General features: G+C 41.6%; 1 protein-coding gene and 1 long non-coding RNA gene across 8 annotated transcripts in view; one reads left to right on the forward strand and one right to left on the reverse strand.

Annotated features, from left to right (window-relative positions):
* The window catches only part of LOC123609731, a 39606-nt gene extending 22753 nt beyond the window's left edge, over positions 1-16853 (reverse strand). Inside the window, exons 1-3 of one of the 2 annotated variants that reach the window (XR_006717942.1) lie at positions 16717-16853; positions 15246-15433; positions 10228-10638 (exon numbers count right to left, since the gene is read on the reverse strand). This is a non-coding gene — a long non-coding RNA (uncharacterized LOC123609731). Of the gene's footprint in view, positions 1-10227; positions 10639-15245; positions 15434-16716 lie in introns of those variants that run through there. The other variant, XR_006717943.1, reaches the window with a different exon arrangement.
* Positions 16827-19984, forward strand: part of APC (APC regulator of WNT signaling pathway) — a 147510-nt gene continuing 144352 nt past the window's right edge. For 4 of the 6 annotated variants that reach the window (XM_045500818.1, XM_045500854.1, XM_045500849.1 and 1 more), the window contains exon 1: positions 16925-17206. In XM_045500818.1, the coding sequence (XP_045356774.1) occupies positions 17039-17206 (168 nt within the window). In that variant the 5' untranslated portion in view covers positions 16925-17038. Of the gene's footprint in view, positions 17207-19984 lie in introns of all 6 variants that reach the window. The other 2 variants (XM_045500836.1, XM_045500850.1) reach the window with 2 other exon arrangements.

Below are 19984 nucleotides of genomic sequence, written 5' to 3' on the forward strand. Positions count from 1 at the left end.
ACATAAAGATAATTGGTGGGAAGTATAATGTATCCTAGCCTCTGAAGAAGCTAGGTCATCATTGGGCTATTGTCATCTGGGACAAGTTGAAAAGTTCTGGAGCCTCTGAGCCAGATGCTCAGATGGGTGAAATGTGCCCAAGGGCTCCAAGTGTGGACTACAGAACCCACAGACACTGCCCATACTGTTTTACTGAGCTCACATCTGAGTCATATACCTGTTCATACCAGGTGCGTGGCTTAGGACTTCAAAGGGAGACTATGATAGTGCAATGGATTTCAAATTCACAGTCAACAAACAACTCAACTCAAGTTAGCTTATTTCTCTATAAATGAATTAGATTTAACTCTAAAATCTCCAGTTTCAATGAGGGGGAGAGACTCAGTCTTGTCACTCTCATTGCAGTTTCAAAGTTAGCCTCTTGGAGTAAATATTCAGTCAAATAAAAGACTTGAGCTCAATCCATTTGGAGCTCACATTCAACATCAGAGGTGTTTTCCATTCACAAGGATTCTCCTCTTACCCCTCAAGCTGTGTCTGGGTGCAGGGGGAGAACAGCAAGGAAGGGTCTGATTGTGCCCCACATGCCCCTGTCTTTGCTTCACAGTTTTGCAGCTGAATAATTTGTAGTCTGTTGTCTTAATGTAATGAAGTCTACCACCCCCACCACCATTCAGTGCCTCCTGTCTCTAGTGAAGCTTGGAGACTGGACCTCATCTTGATCCTTTGGGCTACCCTCCCAAGATCCTGCACTATAGGGTCACCTTGCCCAAGGCAAGAGGACCCCTGCCCTCTGCTGGAAACTCCATGGAGAGCTCCATGTTCAGGCTCCGAGCACTGTTTCCAGCCTTCTCTCTGCTTCCCCTGCCACACTCCCATTTCCACTCTGGGTTCCAAAGAGGGTCAAACCCTCTGCTTTAGGGCTACTAAGCTTATCTACCGGTCTCTACCCCCTACAGAGAAAAGGGAGAGGTGTCAGCAGGAAGTTGCGACAGAAGGGGGTGGGGGAAGGTAGGAAGAAAGCCTGGGGGGTGGGGGGCAGCAAACAGTCTCAGCTAAACTCTCTTGCTCTCTTCCTTTTTTTTTTTTAATGTTTTATTTTATTTTTGAGAGAGACAGAGACAGAGACAGAACAGCAGGAGAGGGGCAGAGAGAGAGGGGGAGACACAGAACTTGAAGCAGGCTCCAGGCTCTGTGCTGTCAACAGAGCACGACATAGTGCTCCAACCCACTAAGTGTGAGTCATGACCTGAGCTGAAGTCAGACACTTAACCAACTGAGCCACCCAGGTGCCCCTCTCTTGCTCTCTTCTTTCCAGATTCTTTCATTGACTCTTTTCTACTATTTGGAGACATTAAAAAGGTATATTATCTTAACCCAGCCTGCTCTTTATTTCAAAATCGAGTAACTTTCGAACTACTCCTTCAAACACAAGCAGCAGATAGGTTTGTAAGAAGGCTTACAAATAAAACAAAAAATCTAATTGCACTCAAGTACCATATTTTAAAATACTATTCTTATTCTTAGTAATAATAGTTAAAATCTAAATTCTAAAAGTATTCCTGGTGAAATCTTGTGTGTGTTTTAATTGGGCTTGCAGATCTTTGAAGCTTCAAATTCTATCATTTTCACCAGTATCTGATGACTCATGCAGCAATTGGTTCTCGCTGATCTCAGCTTCTTTTCTATGGGCAAAGGGGCAGCAACAGACACGTCTTTGATCATTAATAATTTCAGCACCTCTGACCCATCACTTTCCAAGCAATTTCTCCCCAAGGTGCTCTTGGAATAGAAAATTATGATCTGGGAACTAGGCCTGGGTGCTTTTGGTATGTGAGAATGGGGGATAGCGAGGGACACTGAGGCCTGGTGGATCCCCTTTGCTCAAAAATGAATAAGCTAGCTAGGCTAGAGGAATAGAGGTATAGTCTGGAAGACCCTCAAGTGTCATGGGAGCTATGTTTCCTGGAGTGGTATCCTGGGACAGCCTACACCTACTTACTGGCAGTTCTGTGGGAGTCTCATGAAGTATCTTTGGTCTCCATAGCTGGAGGCACAGAACACTTGAGGCTTCCTCCCACCTTCGCCACTGCCCACCTATCCCCCACCCAGCACTGGGTAATGTTATGCAGATGACCGGTGATAGCAATGACACCTGCCTTACCACCGGTCTGTTTATATGCACAGTATCTCAGGACTCTACTGTCATGTCTGTGGCATCACTGGACATGCCTAAGAGAGAGGCCGCTACATGTGACCTCAATGATTCTCAGCTGAGCAGCTCAAGAACAAAATTTTCAACATCCACCTGACTGAATTCATTACATACAAAGTAGAACTAGGAGGTGGCCCCCTATCTCTTTGCAGACATAAGAGCTTTTGTCTGCAAACAGCAACAGAATCCACACCAGCACCCAACCTCCACCAAGAACACAGCATCTAGTGATGCTACTGCTACTCCCTTTTTTTAGTGACGGGACTTTCTTTGTTGTCCCCAACACACAACCCCGTGGCCTAGGACAGGGCTCTACCCCAGTATATACAGTGAGGGCTGGGAACACTGAAAAAATTCCCTGTCTCCAGGAAGATTGACTTCAGTTTTGAAGGTAGAGAAGGAAGCCTGAACTTTTCAGGCATGAGATGCTGTGCTAGTTACCAATTTATCCACTCTCAGCTCTGAATTCACAGTCATCATCTACTCTGTGATAGTGGAGATGGACTCTAAATATTTCTCCTCTGCCAGCTAGCATGATGTTTAGTCTGTCTGTGGAAGGGCCTCGTCATCTAGGGGCTCATGATTTAGTGGGGAAAACACATTCACACACATAGACACACACAGAGACACATTCCTACGGGACACAGGGAAGATGGGACAGGGCAAGAATCCGGACACAAGACACTGAGGGGACCCATGTGATCTCAGCTTTACAAAAAAGTGATTTGCCAAAGGGCAATATGAAGAACTTCAGAAGGCAAAGTGACTTTAGTCCACAGGAAACCTTTTCTTGTTCTCTCTAGGAACGTGAACAGAAGTACTAAGTCGCCATCCATGGATTCATAAGCAAACAACCAGATACTCACAGCTTTCCATTTCATAAGGCTATCTGAAGGTCTCCACGTCAGAGCTCAGGAATAAATCCCAGGACTTACAAATGAGCCATCAAAACATAAGCCCTTTGACAAGTTCTACTGCTGGGGAATACTGGTGAGACTCTTAATTCTGAATCCAGCTTTGCCCCATCAGGTAAGGAGCAAAGCCCCCAGGAACTCCAAACTCTCCTTATCACCCTGCAGCCAAGAATGCTTCACCTTTCTCCTGCCCCATGAAGGCATTCCTAGGAGTTGATTCAACCCCATTTATCAATCCCTGTTCCTCAGTTCCCCATTTGCACAATCCCTGCACTGTGAGTCTTAGGGTTTTTAGTGCCTTAGCTTGCTCCCCCTTTCTATTGCCATCCTTCTTGATAGGGAGACTGGAAGAGGCACAATAAAATTCCTAGATATATTTTCTTTAAAAAGATACCCACTGTAAATAATTATGAGGTAGAAATCACAAATGCATGAGTATAGAATGAATAAAAATGTCAACTACTCTAATGTTATGCAAATAGGTGCTTGTAGCTTGTGATAAAATTGCTGAAGACAGCTTCATGCAGAGATTCACATAGTATGGTGTTTCACATAACAGAGCTGCTGACATGCTCTGAAAAAAACTAGGTTAGATGACACAAGAACTAGTTATAGTATTGGCAAAGATTCTGATAAATATACATGTAAAAAACTTAAGTGAAACTATGTCCTGATAATTGAGAGTAAAAAAAGCAACATTCCTAAATTTATATATCACACTATACAATATAGATTTTTTAAATAATTGTTAATTATAACAGAGTTTTCTTTTTTTTTTTTAATTTTTTTTTTCAACGTTTTTTATTTATTTTTGGGACTGAGAGAGACAAAGCATGAATGGGGGAGGGGCAGAGAGAGCGGGAGACACAGAATCGGAAACAGGCTCCAGGCTCCGAGCCATCAGCCCAGAGCCTGACACGGGGCTCGAACTCACGGACCGCGAGATCATGACCTGGCTGAAGTCAGACGCTTAACCGACTGCGCCACCCAGGCGCCCCATAACAGAGTTTTCAAAAAGAGACATTTGACTGTTTTTTTCTGTATCTCTAGAAGTATATATTACATTCAAGTTGGCCTAAAGAACTTCTTTAAAAATTATTTTATTGGGGTGGCTCAGTCATTTAAGCCTCAGACTTTTTATTTTGGCTCAGGTCATAATCTCACAGTCATGAGAGGGAGCCTCACATCAGGCTCTGCACTGAGCATGGAGCCTGCTTAAGATTCTCTCTCCCTCTCCCTCTGCCCCTCTGTTCCACTCGTGCTCTCTCTCTCTCTCTCTCTCTCTCTCTCTCTCAAAAATAAATAAAAATTAAAAGTATCTTATTGAAAAAAATGAGGAGTCTCCTTATATTTAGGATTGCCCTTGTATTCAGGCATATAAGATATATAATAAGCAGGGCATTTAGTAATCAACCAAAAACTTGCCTGTCTCCTCCAGTTCACAGTAAAGGAAGCCTAGGCCTGAGCCTTCCTCCAACTTTCCTGCTTCAAGAATTTACTAAAACCTGGGAGGGTGAGAATAGTGTCTATGGCCTTCTGAGTTACCCCTTTCCTCCCCCAGAAAACAGTCATTCATAGTCTCTGACAGAGAAGGTCTTATTTAAAAATTCTAACATAACCCATATACATACATATGGTCAACTGACTTTTCAACAAAGATGCAAAGACAATGCCATGAAGAAACAATAATCTTTTCAATAAATGGTGCTGGAGCAACTGGACATACAGATGCAAAAGAAAAACAAAGAGAAAAAGAAAAAGAAAGAAAGAAGAGAGAGGGGGAGGAAGGAAGGAAGGAAGGAAGGAAGGAAGGAAGGAAGGAAGGAAGGAAGGAAGGAAGGGGAAAGGAAGGAAAAGAGAGAGAGAATCTCTTTTGTATCAAATGCAAAAATAGATCATAGAGACAAATATTAAACTTGTAACTGTAAAACTTCTAGAAGGTATCATAGGAGCAGAATTCTGTGCCCTTGAGTTAGGCAAGATTTCTTAGATCTTAGAAAGACTAACATCCAAAACACTAACAACATTAAACACTGACAAGGATGTGGAGTAACAGGAATTCTCATTCCTGCTGATGTGAATGCAAATGACACTGCCACTTTGGAAGACATTTTGGCAATTTCTCACAAAACTAAACATACTCTCATCATACAATTTGGATTTACTCAAAGGAATTGAAAACTTACATCCACACAAAAACCTGCACACAAATGTTTACAGCAGCTTATTCATAATTGCCAAAACTTGGAAACAACCAAATATACATCAGTAGGTAAATGGATGAATAAACTATAACACAGACAGATAATTATTTAGAACTTGAAATGAGTTAGCAAGCCATGAAAAGACATGGAGAAAACTTAAATGCATATTACTAAGTGAAAGTAGTCAATCCGAAAAGGTTACATTCTATATGATCCCAGTTATATGACATTCTAGAAAAGGCAAACCTATGGAGACAATAAAACATCAGTGATTGCCAGGGGTGGGGTGGCAGTGGCTTGGGGTATAGGGATGAATAGGCAGAACATACAAGATTTTTAGGGCAGTGAAAATACTCTGTATGGTATTATAATATGGATGTATGTTATTATGCATTTATCCAAACGCATAGAATGTACAACACCAATAGTGAACCCTAAAGTAAACTATAGACTTTGAGAGATTGTGACATGACACTGTAGGTTCATACCTGATAACAAATGTACCACTCTGGCGATTGATGTTGATAATAATAATATGATCATATACGGTGGGGCAGCGAGTATATGGGAAATCTCTGTACCTCACTCTCAATTTGGTGGTGAGCCTAAAACTGCTCTTAAAAAAGAGTCTTTAGGTGGCGCCTGCCTGGCTCAGTCGGTGGAGCATGTAACTCTTGATCTCAGGGTTGCGGGTTCAAGCCCCATACTGGGTGCAGAGATACTTAAAAATGAAATCTTTACAATTTTTTTTAAGGTTTATTTATTTTTGAGAGACAGAGAGACAGAGTGAGAGCGGGGTAGGGGCAGAAAGAGAGAGGGAGACACAGAATCTGAAGCAGGCTCCAGGCTCTAGGCTGTCAGCACAGAGCCCAACATGGGGCTCAAACCCACCAACTGTAGGATCATGACCTGAGCCGAAGTCAGACACCCAACCGACTGAGCCACCCAGGCGCCCCAAAAATAAAATCTTAAAGAAAGTATTTAAACAAACAAACAAACAAAACAACTGTAATTGTTCATAATCATTCCAAACTAAAAGCAACCCAAATGTTCTTCGGCCCATGAATGGTAACAAACTATAGCATTATATACTGCAATCCAATACTGCAATAAAAATAAATGAATTACTGATACACAGAACAAAGAGATGTGCCCCGTCAAACCATTATATAGTATCTCACACAGAATAAATTGATAGAAACAATGCCAGGCACATAGGTAATAGTCAAATGTAGTAAAATGATTAAAAAGCAATGAGTTTTGAGTATTTATTACCTTTGTTTTGAATGTAATTTAATTGTAAGTTTATATCATTTAATTTTTAATGACTGTGTTTAATAATCAGTTTAGGAAATTCCTAAAATTTAACAGTCAGGTCTCTAGCACTTCTTTGAGCTGGCTCTAGCCCATTAAGGATCCAGATGCACATTTATGAATCCCTCCTCCACCACAAATTCTGGGGCAGCAGTGGCAACACGAAGGGAGAGTGCAAACATATGTTGTTTCCCTGGACCCCACTACTCTCAATATGCTGCCAGAACTGCTTTGACTGTATGGGATCCTTCCCTGAGCTATTCAGATTGGTTATCAGGGCTGAAATATCAGTGTCATCAGCCACACCATAAACCATATGAGGAAATGCAGGTGGATTTCAGTGGAAAAAATGATTTGGTGTTCTTCGGCAAATTTCACTCATTAAAATTATCTGTTGGGGTTTTTTTTAAAGAGGATTTGTTGAGGGAGAAAAATTGTTATTCCAAAATGCCTTTTATTTTTGTACTCAAATCTGAAAAGATAGTCATCAAAATGTTAACAATTATCTTAGATGGTGAAAATTTTTTCCTTCTTCTTGTGATTTTCTGTAGTTTACAAATTTTCTGCAATAAATATATAGCACTAAGGTAGTATGAAAAAAAATTGAGACAAATCCTTGGTAACTTAATACTTAAAATTACATTGGTGCTGTCCTTTCAAAGACTAGAAGAATAAATAGCATTTTCGGTAAAAGAATGCCCTGGGAAACAGACATTACTATGTTCTGTTTCATTTAAAAGCCAGATGTCCAGGAATTGGATATGGTTAATTATCAATTTTCACCCAGATGGAGTGTTTGCTTTTTTTCTGTCATTAGATGGAAAAGCACAGCATCTCTGGCTACTTACTTTATTACATTCAGTCACTTTAGTTGGAAAGAATTTAAGGAATAGGTGGAGCTTAGAGGAAAGGCATTTTATTCTATTATGAATGAAAAATTAAAGCAGGTACAAGAAATAGAAGGAAAAGAATGAAAATGTGTAACTGGTCATGCAATGAGAGATTTTCAAGCCTGCTCTTTGACCAATTCCAGTAGTGTTAGAAATGGAATTCATACTGCATGTCTGTCTTCCTATATTCATCTATTGCTATATAGCAAATCATTGTAAGACTTCGCTTAAAACAAGAAACAGCTATTATTTCACAGTCTATATGTCAGGGAGTTGAGCATGGTTTATGTGGCTGCCTGTGGCTCAAGATCTCCCATGAAGCTGTTAGCTGAGGCTGTGGTGTCCTCTAAATGCTTGACTGGAGGAGGATCCGCTGCCAGGTTCGCTCACATGATTGTTGGCAGCATTGCATTCCTTGCGAACTGTTAGAATGAGAACCTCAGTACCTCACTGGCTTTTGGCCAGAGACATTCTCAGTTCCATGCCACATGGGCTTCTCCATAGAGCAGCTCACAACATGGGAGCTGGCTTCCTCAGAACAAATGAGCAAGAGAAGCATCTAAGACATTTGTTTCCTGTCTCTTAGGGCTCACTGTTCTTTATTGCCCAGTGTCCAGGGCCTCAAAAAACATTGCTTCACATATTGTGCCCAGTTTGGGGGTGGTTTAAAGCATGGTGTGTATGTGGTACTTGTTACTCCAACTTAACCAGAAGTGAGTGTCTGAAAGTCTCTTATTAATAATCTTATCATACATCTCTGCTAGAAACAAATTGAATTTAATCTATTAGATTTTATGTTTGTGACCATAAGGCAATGTATTAAAAAAATTCTTATTGGTTAAAGAAAAATTATGAGCACAAAAGTAAAATTTATGAGAAATCATTGTCTTAATTTGCATAATGAGATGGGCTGGGAAATCTGACAGCCATTGGCCACATAGCTATTGAATACTTGAAATGCAGCTAACGTCACATGTTGAAATGATAATATTTTGGATATACTGGGTTAAATAAAATATAGTATTAAAATTAATTTCACTTTTTTCTATGATTTTCTTAATGTAGCTACTAGAAAATTTAGAATTATGTTTGCGGCTTGCATTATATTTCTTATTGGTCAGCCTTGAGCTAGAGGGCTAACATATGACTGGGCTCTGTGAATCATTTGCCCCCAAGCTTCTGACTGAAAGCAAGTGTGGTGAAGTCATGGTGACCCTCTCTTCTAGTGAGAGTAGTGGCAGCATTAGAGACTGTATCTTGTTTCCAGGCAGAAGTGGCATCAGCCAGTGTCAAGGCAAGAGGTACTGGTGGTCCTAGTTTTGGTGTCTACCCAGCAGTGGGTGCCGGGGAGGCTTCTTGAGACCACTTCTAGGCCTAATGTTGAGTACTGTCCCTGAACATCCTGCAGGTATCCAGTAGTCTTCTAATAAACACTTTTCAGCTCAGGTCCTTCATGAAGGTTCTCTTCTCCATCCTAGTCCACAGTGATCCTTCCTCCTTTCAACATCAATAGTCTATCAGATCCAAACCACACACTTGGCCTGTGCAAATTATGTTATAGGAAGGCCTTTCAGTCAGACTCTGAAATGAAATTCCCCATGGCAGGAATCCTGACTTTTACATAATTGTTTCTCAGTAGCTGTCAGGCCATCTTGGTCACAGCATTTCTAGAGGAATACTTGTTAGTTATCACTGCAGATCTCTGAGGTAGGCAGAGCGGCTGTCATTATCCCTTCATACAGAGGAGGAAGCTTGCTCAGTGGGGTAGAGTGACTAGCCTAAGGTCTCATAGCCAGTGTGCTGACAAATTGAGACCATAGCCCAGACCTCCTCACTGCCCATCCCCAACCCTTTCTTGTATTTCAGGCCCTGCAATATACATAAGATGGTGTATTCATTTCTAGGGCTGGTATAACAAAGTGCCACAAACCAATGGCTTAAAACAATGGGAATGTATTGTCTCACAGATCTGGAGGCTATTAGTCTGAAATCAAGGTGGCAGGGCCATGCTCCCTCTGAAACCTGTAGGGAGTTCTCATGGTTTGCCAGTAATCTTTGGTGTTCCTTGGCTTGTAACTGTATAACTCCAACTCTGTGTGTCTCTTCTCTCATGTGGCTGTCTCATGAGGACACTAGCTATTGGATTAGGCCTCCATCCTACTCCAGTATGACCTTGTTTCAACTTAATTATATATGCAATGACCCTATTCCCAAATAAGTTCATATTCTTTAGTATTAGAGATTAGGACTTCAACATATCTTTTATTTGGCGGGGGGGGGGGGGGGCGTGGGAGCATGTTCAGCCTATAACAGATGGTCACCATAAGAGGAGAGAATACCAGGGCGCCTGGGTGGCTCAGGTCATTCATGATCTCACAGTTTGTGAGTTCGAGTCCCACGTCAGGCTCTGTGCTGATAGCTCAGAGCCTGGAGCCTGCTTCAGATTCTGTGTCTCCCTCTCTCTCTGCCCCTCCCCCACTCGCACTCTGTCTCTGAAAAATGAATAAACGTTAAAAAAAATTAAAAAGAAAGAGGAGAGAATACCATAGAAACTGAAGACATCATCTTGTATCCAGGATTTATTCCAAGGAAGAATTACACTACAGCAGGGTAGAAGGTGAGACTTCTCAGGTATGTATTCCCACCTACTACTGGGCTTACACATGGACTATCTGGGTTAAGTTGAAAGTGTATATTATCATGAGATATAGTGTATTCCTGCCCTCATATAAAGACTGAATGGCCCCAGATATAAGATAGTAGCTACTATCTTATAGTAGCTACTATAAGTTTCTCATAGTTCTCCCTATGAGAAAGTTCATCCTTTCTCATAGTTCTCCCTAACTATTCTGAGGCAGCTCTCCTGTTTAGAGGGAAATGATGGTGTGTAATTCTGATGAGGAAATGGGATAAGTGATTGTTATGGTAAGCCTGTCACTCTTTGCCAGAGAACTGTCTTTGATGTATAAAGCATTGTTTGGGATCTAGATGAGAGAGCTAGCTGTACAGGAACAAGCCTAACCAAGGGGTGCAGCTAGCATTTAAGATACACACCCATTTTTCCGCCATCTCTTCTTTTCCTTTTATGAAACATATAGAACCTATTAATAAAAAGAAATACAAATTTTTAAAAAACATGAAAAGGAAATGGTAAAATGAGCTCTGCTCCAATCCAAAAGAAAAGAATGACAGCAATTTCCAATCAGGCCCTTTGTTAAAAGCCTATACAAGAATAGCAATATGACTGGGATTTGTAAATGACTGTAGCTGAAGTCTCCAACAAAAGCATGCTAATGATACAGAGTCAAATCACCAAATAGGCCCACCTCCAAATCCAGTTTCTCTAGATGGGAAGAGCATGGTCTTTAGGGGCAGCATTATCTTTTTCCTTTTTTTTTTTTTTTTTTTTTTAGAGAGAGAGAGAGAGAGAGAGAATACATGGAGGGGGAGGTAGTGGGAGAGAGAGAGAGAGAGAGAGAGAAAATCTTAAGCAGGATCCATGCCTAGGGTGGAGCCTGACACAGGGCTCAATCTCATGACCCTGATATCATGACCTGAGCCAAAATCAAGAGTTGGATGCTTGGGGCGCCTGGCTGGCTCAGTCGGTTGAACTTCCGACTTCGGCTCAGGTCATGATCTCACGGTCCGTGAGTTCGAGCCCCGCGTCGGGCTCTTTGCTGACAGCTTGGAGCCTGCTTCGGATTCTGTGTCTTCCTCTCTCTCTGACCCTCCCCCATTCATGCTCTGTCTCAAAAATAAATAAACATTAAAAAAAAAACATTAAAAAAAAAAAAAAGAGTTGGATGCTTAACTGACTGAGCCACCCAGGTGCCCCAGGTCAGCACTATCTCTTAATATGTGACCTTGGGCAAATGACTTAATCTCTCTGAATTTTTCTATGTGTAAAAATGAGGACAACTACCTAGCAGGGTTATGGTAAGGATTAAGTACTTAGCATAGTGCACAGCACATATTAATAGGTGCTCCATTAAATTGAAGCTTTCTCCCAGCCCTGCAAACATATGCAATATAATCTGCCCACTGCCCCACCATTACCTACTCTTCTCTATCTTATTCTTTCTCCCCCTCTCTCTTTCTAAAGTTCCTATTTGTAACCTAGTTGAGGAGACATATAAATAAGAAATGACTTGCATTTAATTTTAAAAACTAACAAGTGAAAAACAATGGTGTATGTCACTGATTACTTTAGGTGCTGACACACTTCCACATTCGTTAATTCAACAAATATTAAGTAACCACCCATGCCAGGCATGGTACTAGGCACAGGGTGTTCATTGATAAACAGAACATCTTCACTCCTTGTGGAGTTCACAATTTATGGGACAGAAAAGAAACGATAAATATATAATTTAAAAATATGTCAAATAGAAGTGGTGAAAATGGATATCATTTTCTTGTTCCTGATCTTAGAGGAAAAGCTCTCTATTTTTCACCATTGAGAAGAGGTTAGCTATGGGTTTTTCATATATGGCCTTTTTTATGTTGAGGTATGTTCCCTCTAGACCTGCTTTGTTGAGGGTTTTCATCATGAATGAATATTGTATTCTGTCAGATGCTTTTTCTGCACCTATTGAGATGATCACATGGCTTTTATTCTCTCTCTTGTTAATGTGATGTATTATATTGATTGATTTGTGAATATTGAACCACCTTTACATCCCTAGACTAAATCCCACTTGATCGTAATGAATGATTTTTTTAATGTACTGTTGGATTTGGTTTGCTAATATTTTGTTGAGGACTTCTGGATCTATGTTCATCAGAGATATTGGCCTGTTAGCTGTTGTTGTTGTTGTTGTTGTTGTTGTTGTTGTTGTTGTTGTTTTTCAGAGTCTTTATCTGATTTTGATATCAGGGTAATGCTAGCCATGTAGAATGAATTTGGAAGTTTTCCTTCCTCTTATATTTTTTGGAATAGTTTGACAAGAATAGCTATTAATTCTTCTTTTATGTTTGGTAGAATTTACCTGTGAAGCCATCTGGTCCTGTTTGTTGGGAGATTTTTGATTATTGATTCAATTTCATTGCTGGTAGTTCATCTGTTCAAATTTTTCATTTCTTCCTGATTCAGTTTTAGAAGGTTATATGTTTCAAGAAGTCTACTTTCACCACTTCTATTCAACCTAGAACAGGAAGTCCTAGCCACAGCAATCAGACAGCAACAACAAAAAATAAAAGGTATCCACATTGGTAAACAAGAAGTAAACTTTCACTATTGCAGATGACATGATAGTATATACAGAAAACTCTGAAGACACTACCAAAAAAGTACTTAAATTGATAAACGAATTCAGTAAAGTCACGGGATGCAAAATTAATATACAGAAATCTGTTGCACTTCTATACACTAATAATGAAGTAGCAAAAGAAAAATTAAGAAAACAATCCCTTTACAATTGCACCAAAAATAATAAAATACCTAAGAATAAACTTAACCAAGGAGGTGAAAGATCTGTACCCCCAAAACCATAAGACACTGATAAAAGAAACTGAAAATGACACAAACATATGGAAAGATATTCCATGCTCATTGATTGGAAAAACCAGTATTGTTAAAATGTCCATACTATCCAAAGCCATCTACAGATTTCATGCAATCTTTATCAAAATACCAACAACATTTTTCACAAAAGTGGAACAAAGAATCCTAAGACCACAAAAGACCCTGCCTGAATAGCCAAAACAATGCTGGGAAAGAACAACAAACTGGAGGTATCACAATTCCAAATTTCAAGATGTACTACAAAGCTGCAATAATCAAAACAGTATGGTACTAGCACAAAAACAGACACATGGATCAATGGAACAAAAGCGAGAGCCCAGAAATAAACCCATATATGGTCAATTAATATACAACAAAGGAGGCAAGAATATACAATGCAGAAAGACAGTCTCTTCAATGAATGGTATTGGGAAAACTGGACAGCTACATGCACAAGAATGAAATTAGACCATTTTCTTATACCATACACACAAATAAACTCAAAATGTATTAAAGACCTAAATGTGAGACCTAAAACCATAAAAATCCTAGAAGGAAACATAGGCAGTGCTTTCTTTGACACGGGTTATAAAAACATTTTTCTAGATATGTCTCCTCAGGCAAGGGAAACAAAAACAAAATTAAACTATTGGGACTACTGCTTTTCACAGTGAAGGAAACCATCAACAAAATGACAAAGCAACCTACTGAGTGAGAGAAAATATTTGCAAATGATATATCCAATAAGGAGCTAATATCCAAAATATATAAAGAATTTCTACACTTCACAATATCAAAAAACCCCAAATAATCTAATTAAAAATGGGCAGAGGACTTGGGGCGCCTGGGTGGCGCAGTCGGTTAAGCGTCCGACTTCAGCCAGGTCACGATCTCGCGGTCCGTGAGTTCGAGCCCCGCGTCAGGCTCTGGGCTGATGGCTCGGAGCCTGGAGCCTGTTTCCGATTCTGTGTCTCCCTCTCTCTCTGCCCCTCCCCCGTTCATGCTCTGTCTCTCTCTGTCCCAAAAATAAAAAATAAACGTTGAAAAAAAAAAATTAAAAAAATAAAAAAAAAAATGGGCAGAGGACTTGAATAGACATTTTTCCATAGTAGCCCTACAGATGCCCAAAAGACACATGAAAAGATGCTCAACATCACTAATGATCAGGGCAATATAAATCAAAACTACAACAAGACAGCACTTCACACTGTCAGAATGGCTAAAATCAAAAGGACAAGAGATAATCGTGTTGGTAAGGATGTGGAGAAATAGGAACCCTCCTGCACTGTTGGTGGGAATGCAAACTGGTGCAGCCACTCTGGAAAACAGTATGGAGGTTCCTCGCAAAATTAAAAATAGAACTATCACGTGACCCGGTAATTCCACTACTGGTTACTTACCTCAAGAAAGCAAAACACTATTTTGAAAAGATATATGCACCCCTACGTATATGGCAGTATTATTTACAATAGCCAAGATATGCAAGCAGCCCAAATGTCCATCCATAGATGAATGGATAAAAATGTGATAGATAGATAGATAGATAGATAGATAGATAAATAGATATAGATATAGATAATGGAATATTACTTGGCCATAAAAAGAATGAGATCTTGCCATTTGCAACAACACGGATGGACCTAGAAGGTATAATGCTAAATGACAAAGTCAGAGACAAATACTATATGATTTCACTCTTATGGAATTAAGAAACAAATGAACAAATAAAGAAAAAAAGATACAAACGAACAGATTCTTAAATACAGAGAACAAACTAGGGTGACAGAGGAGAGGTGGGTGGGGAGATAGGTGAAATAGAAAAACAAAAATGTTGAGTGCCATGGAAGAAATGATAGGTGCAATACTGAAAACTAATTAGAGAGCAGAAGGGAGACATAGCTGAGGAAGGATGGCCTTTCTGAAGTGACACTTCAACTGAAACCTGGAAGATGACAAGCTACGCACATAAAAAACAATAGTAAGGTCTTCAAGACAGTGGGATAAGCATATGCAAAGCAATGAGGCTGTCAGGAAATATTAGTATTTGAAAACCAGTTGGGGCAGTGTCAACAAGCTAGACAGGACCCTTGTAGTAAAATCCAACTCTTACCATGCCCTCAAAGCCCTTGCTAACTTGACCCCTGCCTCTCCCTGACCTCATCTCCTCCCACTGTCCATGCCACTTATTCTCTTTGTCCCTCTTACCTGCAGGTCTCATTCCCACCTCAGGCCTCTGCTTTAGCTATTTCCTCTGCCTGGAAGGCTCTGCCCCAGATCTTCTCTTGGCTCCTGGCCCCTGTGGTCATTCAGGCCTCAGATCAAATGTCATCTCTGGAGAGAGATTGCTAATTACGGTCCTTCACGTCATCATCTTTTGGTGGTTTGCTCTCCTCCTGATGAGGGAATGTTGGGCAAGGTGAGAGCAAAGTACAGGCTAACAGCACCCCCTCCCCCTGCCAGGTGGGATATGTGTGACATTCTTTGGACACCCCTGGCTACCCAAGAGCAAAGGAAAGGGGTTTAAGTGCTTGCCGTGGTGATGTGGGAAACAAAGGCAAATGAAAAATTAAATTCCCTTATTGCCTACTGCCCATTGACAAGTCCTTGAAACCGGCAGAGTGACGTCCTTCTAGGACCTCAGCTGCCTCAATGATGACACTTTGCTAGGGGCAAAAGGGAACCTTGGCTTAATGTTATCCTGACCCCTCAGGATCCTCTAAGTCTACTTTAACATATAAAAATTGCTTTGGAAACTTCCTGTATCTCAACTCCCCCAAGGTATATCCTGGCAATCATACCCCAAGCTTATGGCCCCCTGATCTACATGTGAAGGGTCTCATGACTGAGGTTTTTTTCCTAACAGCAGCTGGCCCTCAAGGTCCTGGAAACCTTGCTTCCAAAATACCTTAGAGACTTACTCTATCCCCAACCCCCCTCCAACCTGAAGGTATTTAATCAGTTACCTGTCACCACCCCAGTGTGGCTCTTTCTGCCCTAGGGTCCTGTCCCCATGCTTAAGTAAATTCACCTTTTTGCGCCAAAGATGTCATCAAGAATTCTTTCTTGACCTTCAGCTCCAAACCCCATCATCACCCCAAAATCCCATCATTCCCATCCCTTATCACTATCAAACATTAATTCTGTGATTTGTCTTTATTGCCCATTCTTTCCCACCAGAATGTAAATTCCATGAATGTATTTCTTACTGCTATAAATCTGGAGCCTAGGACAATATTAAGTATATAATAGAAACTCAAATATTATTTGTTGAATCAATGTTGAATGAAATTAAGCTAGAGAGGTAATGAAAGATAAAGTTTGTGTAAGACAAACTAGGAGGACTTCCTAAGAAGTATGCTTTGAATTAAAATAGTGGGAGCAGGGGAGAGGAGGTGGTGCGCAGCTACAAAACAAGAATTTGGGGAATTACTCGTTCATCTGTCTTTTTCACTAGATTATGAGCTCCTTTTGGGCTACAGGTAGGTTTTATTAATCTACCCTCAGCACCTGGCCTAGAACCTATCACATTGTAGGCACTACCCAGGTGTTTGCAGAATAACTTGACTATGGGTGTGCAGACGGGTTCTACTAAATCGGCTGCAGCACAGTTCAGGAAAAGGCAAGTAAGTTCGGTGAACTGAGATTCGGCTTCCCAAGTAGCAAACGCACATCGCACCAGACCGTGAAGAAGCGAGGGTCTGAGCGCCGCAACAACGCGACTGCGCATTTCAGCCCCTCCTTGCGGGGTAGAAGAGCGCCGGCAATCTCCGCGCACGCAAGCGCGCTACATTCTTCCCGCCTCCAACAAGATGGCGGAGGCCAAGTAGCGAGGGGGCGGAGTGTGGCCGCCGGAAACCCGGCCGCTGCTGGGGGGAGCTGCGGGAGAAGGCCGGGGAGCAGCGGGCCGAGGCTGGCACGATGCTGTTCCCGGGAAGTGTTGTTGGTTACTGGTGAGGAAGGTGAAGCACAGTTGCCTTCCCGGCCCCCCGGCGCCCCCTATGTACGCCTGTCTGGGCTCGGGTCCGGTCGCCGTTTTGCCTGCTTCTGCACCACCCTCTACTCTCGGGTCCTGGAGCTCCGGCGGCGGCGGCGGCGGCCGTGTCCCGCAGGAGAGGAAGCGCCCAGGCGGCGTCCGTACTTCTGGCCGCGGGGCGAACGTCTGGCAGGTGAGTGAAGCGTGAGCATTGGCGTCTTTGCCCCACCGTTGCTCCAGACCCTAGCGGTGCTCGGCCCGAGTCTGCCGTTCTCTTGTCTCCACGTCCCACCCTCTCCCCGCCCCGCGCCCTCTTTCAGGCCTCCAGTTGGCCCCTGGCTTTGCAAGCCCTCCATTCTCACACAGTGGGTGGGGGTCGCGACGCCTGCCGCCCTCCACATCTTTCCCGGCTCCTGGTGAAGCTTCTCGCGTCCAAGCGGTCTCTCTTTCGCGTTAGGTGGGTGGGTCGTCGCCCCTCCTATTTTAGTCGCCTCCCCATCTTCCTGGTTTCGACCCTCTTGGCTTCCTTTAAAAGTTTGTCTGGGAAGATTACCCGGTAGCCTCTCATATATAGAGAGTTACAAAGAAAAAGCTTCACCTTGATGAGGGAGTCCAGTCCCCAGGAGAGGTGGTTTGAAGAGTTGGATTCTTTGGCCCATTGAACTGCAGAGGAGAGAATGGTGCCTGTGATGCAAATGATTGTTCATGGAAATTAATTTCTAAATCTTTGGTCTCCTAACTTTTGAGGCAGAAGCTTAAGTTTTCTAGGTCTAGTGAAAGAATTGGGAAGTGTTCGTTTTTAAAAGGAAGGCTTTGTGAATGTAAGATATGTAATGGCACAAGAAAGGTTAAGTGATTTATTCTTTTATCCAATGTTCGCTTAAATTGCCCAGTGAAGCTTTAGAATACCGTATTGTACAAGCCCTTTGTTTTATTTAGAAAGGGCTAAAATGGAGAAAAGCTTTTTAAACTAAAAACTTCTCAAATTTCTTGGATTCTCAATTGTTGTTACTACTTAACAGTCCCTGTAAGACCTGATTATTTTTTGCAAAATTCAGGCTGTGCCAGTCTTCAGTTCTTTCTTTATTACTGGGGCAAGGGTACTCAGAATTAATGGTGTAAGAAACTGTCCTGAATAACCTGGTACCTTGCCAGAGTTTATAAGTGCAAACCACAGGATTGAAGTAGTAGTGGAGGAAGTTGCCATGGCTGTTTCTCCCATATTTTCCATCTTTTTGCTGTTATCTCAGCTCTGTCCTCCTGTTTGGGCTTCCTGCTCAAAGTGGCTTCCCTCCTAGCAAAAAAAGATGGCTATCAGCAGTATTCATGTGATAGCCTTCTTAATTTACTTCCATACGGAGAACTAATTGGATAATTTCTCAAGAGCCCCCAAATTGTAAAACTGAGATTATAGATGTAAATGATAGCTTCTCCTTTGAGATTACAAATAGGTGGACCTTTTTTATTAACATTAAATTGCATAATATCATTTGTTGAAACTATGCTAGGTGCTCTCCCAGGTTATGAAAGCACAAACTATCCTTGCCCTATTGGAATTCTATACTAACAGTCTTTAATATGTGGGTTACATAATTGGCCTGACAGATTTGTTTACTTTTCATTCTGCCTCATGACACATAATCTGTTTTTCCCTTTGCTGTAGACTCTGACCTTAATGAATTTCCTTTTAAATTAATTTATTTTTATTTTTATTTTTTTAATTTCCTAAATTTGGAGATAGAATTGTTTAGTTCAAAAAAAGAGGAGATATTTTTATGTTTGATTCCTGTATGGGCTAGTTCATTCATTTGTTTGTTTTAGGCCTTCATTTTTCTACAACTAAGGACTGCATGTTTTTTTTTTTTTGTTTTTTTTTTCAACGTTTATTTATTTTTGGGACAGAGAGAGACAGAGCATGAACGGGGGAGGAGCAGAGAGAGAGGGAGACACAGAATCGGAAACAGGCTCCAGGCTCTGAGCCATCAGCCCAGAGCCGGACGCGGGGCTCGAACTCCCGGACCGCGAGATCGTGACCTGGCTGAAGTCGGACGCCTAACCGACTGCGCCACCCAGGCGCCCCAAGGACTGCATGTTTTTAAAGGGGGTTATGTCTCAATTCTGTGCTTCTGGCTGAAGAGATAGTAGGACTAACTCCAGTCAGTGCCTCTCTGCCTCTGGCAAAATAATTCGAAGGGTTGTGTCAAAACACATCTCTGATCACAAACTGTCATTAAAATCTCTCACTCTTCCACTCTTATGGTACCTGTTTTCTGTCTCTCACACTGTCTTTATGAACCCCTCTTTGTCTCTCTATTCATCCAACCCATTAGCCTACTGCTGATTTCATTTGCCTCCCTACATAACCAGGATCTCACTGTCATCAGTTTTTACTAAGCTCTCACTGATGCCCTAGAATGCCTTATTTTCTGTAGGTTTACCTTTCTAGTGCCCAGTCCAGAGTAAGCATTATCACTAGCTCTTTCGGTTTGATTCCTGACATCCTAAAGGATGCAAGAGACCGTTGTATGAGGATATAGGTTCATTTCCATACAAGTTGGTGCCCTGTTCTCTCCTGGGTTTTAAGTGCTGGTCGTGTACCTTTCTGTCTCATTTCCGGAAGGTTTTTATAGCAAATAACTTGATACCTTCCTTTCTTGAGAAAAATCTCAACTGTCTGAGGTATATTCTTTTCTATCCTCTGTATTATTTCCTTATTTACTCCTGTCTCACAAAAGGAAATATTCTCCCCTCCTGATGTGTCCACAGTCATCCCTCCCCATCCTTCTTTCTGTAGAACTGTCCATTATCATTCCTTCTTCAGTCTCTCCCTCTCTAGCCTATGTACATGCTTATATCTTTCTCAAGGCTGCCAGATACAGTGCTGTGTAACTCAGTAAAGTCAGTCTGAATTTTGAGCCTGCTGTGCCACTGTATTTTTATTCTTTAGTCCCAGGAGCCTAGTGTAGTAGCA

The sequence above is a fragment of the Leopardus geoffroyi genome, chromosome A1, assembly GCF_018350155.1.
Source record: "Leopardus geoffroyi isolate Oge1 chromosome A1, O.geoffroyi_Oge1_pat1.0, whole genome shotgun sequence".
NCBI lineage: Eukaryota > Metazoa > Chordata > Mammalia > Carnivora > Felidae > Leopardus > Leopardus geoffroyi.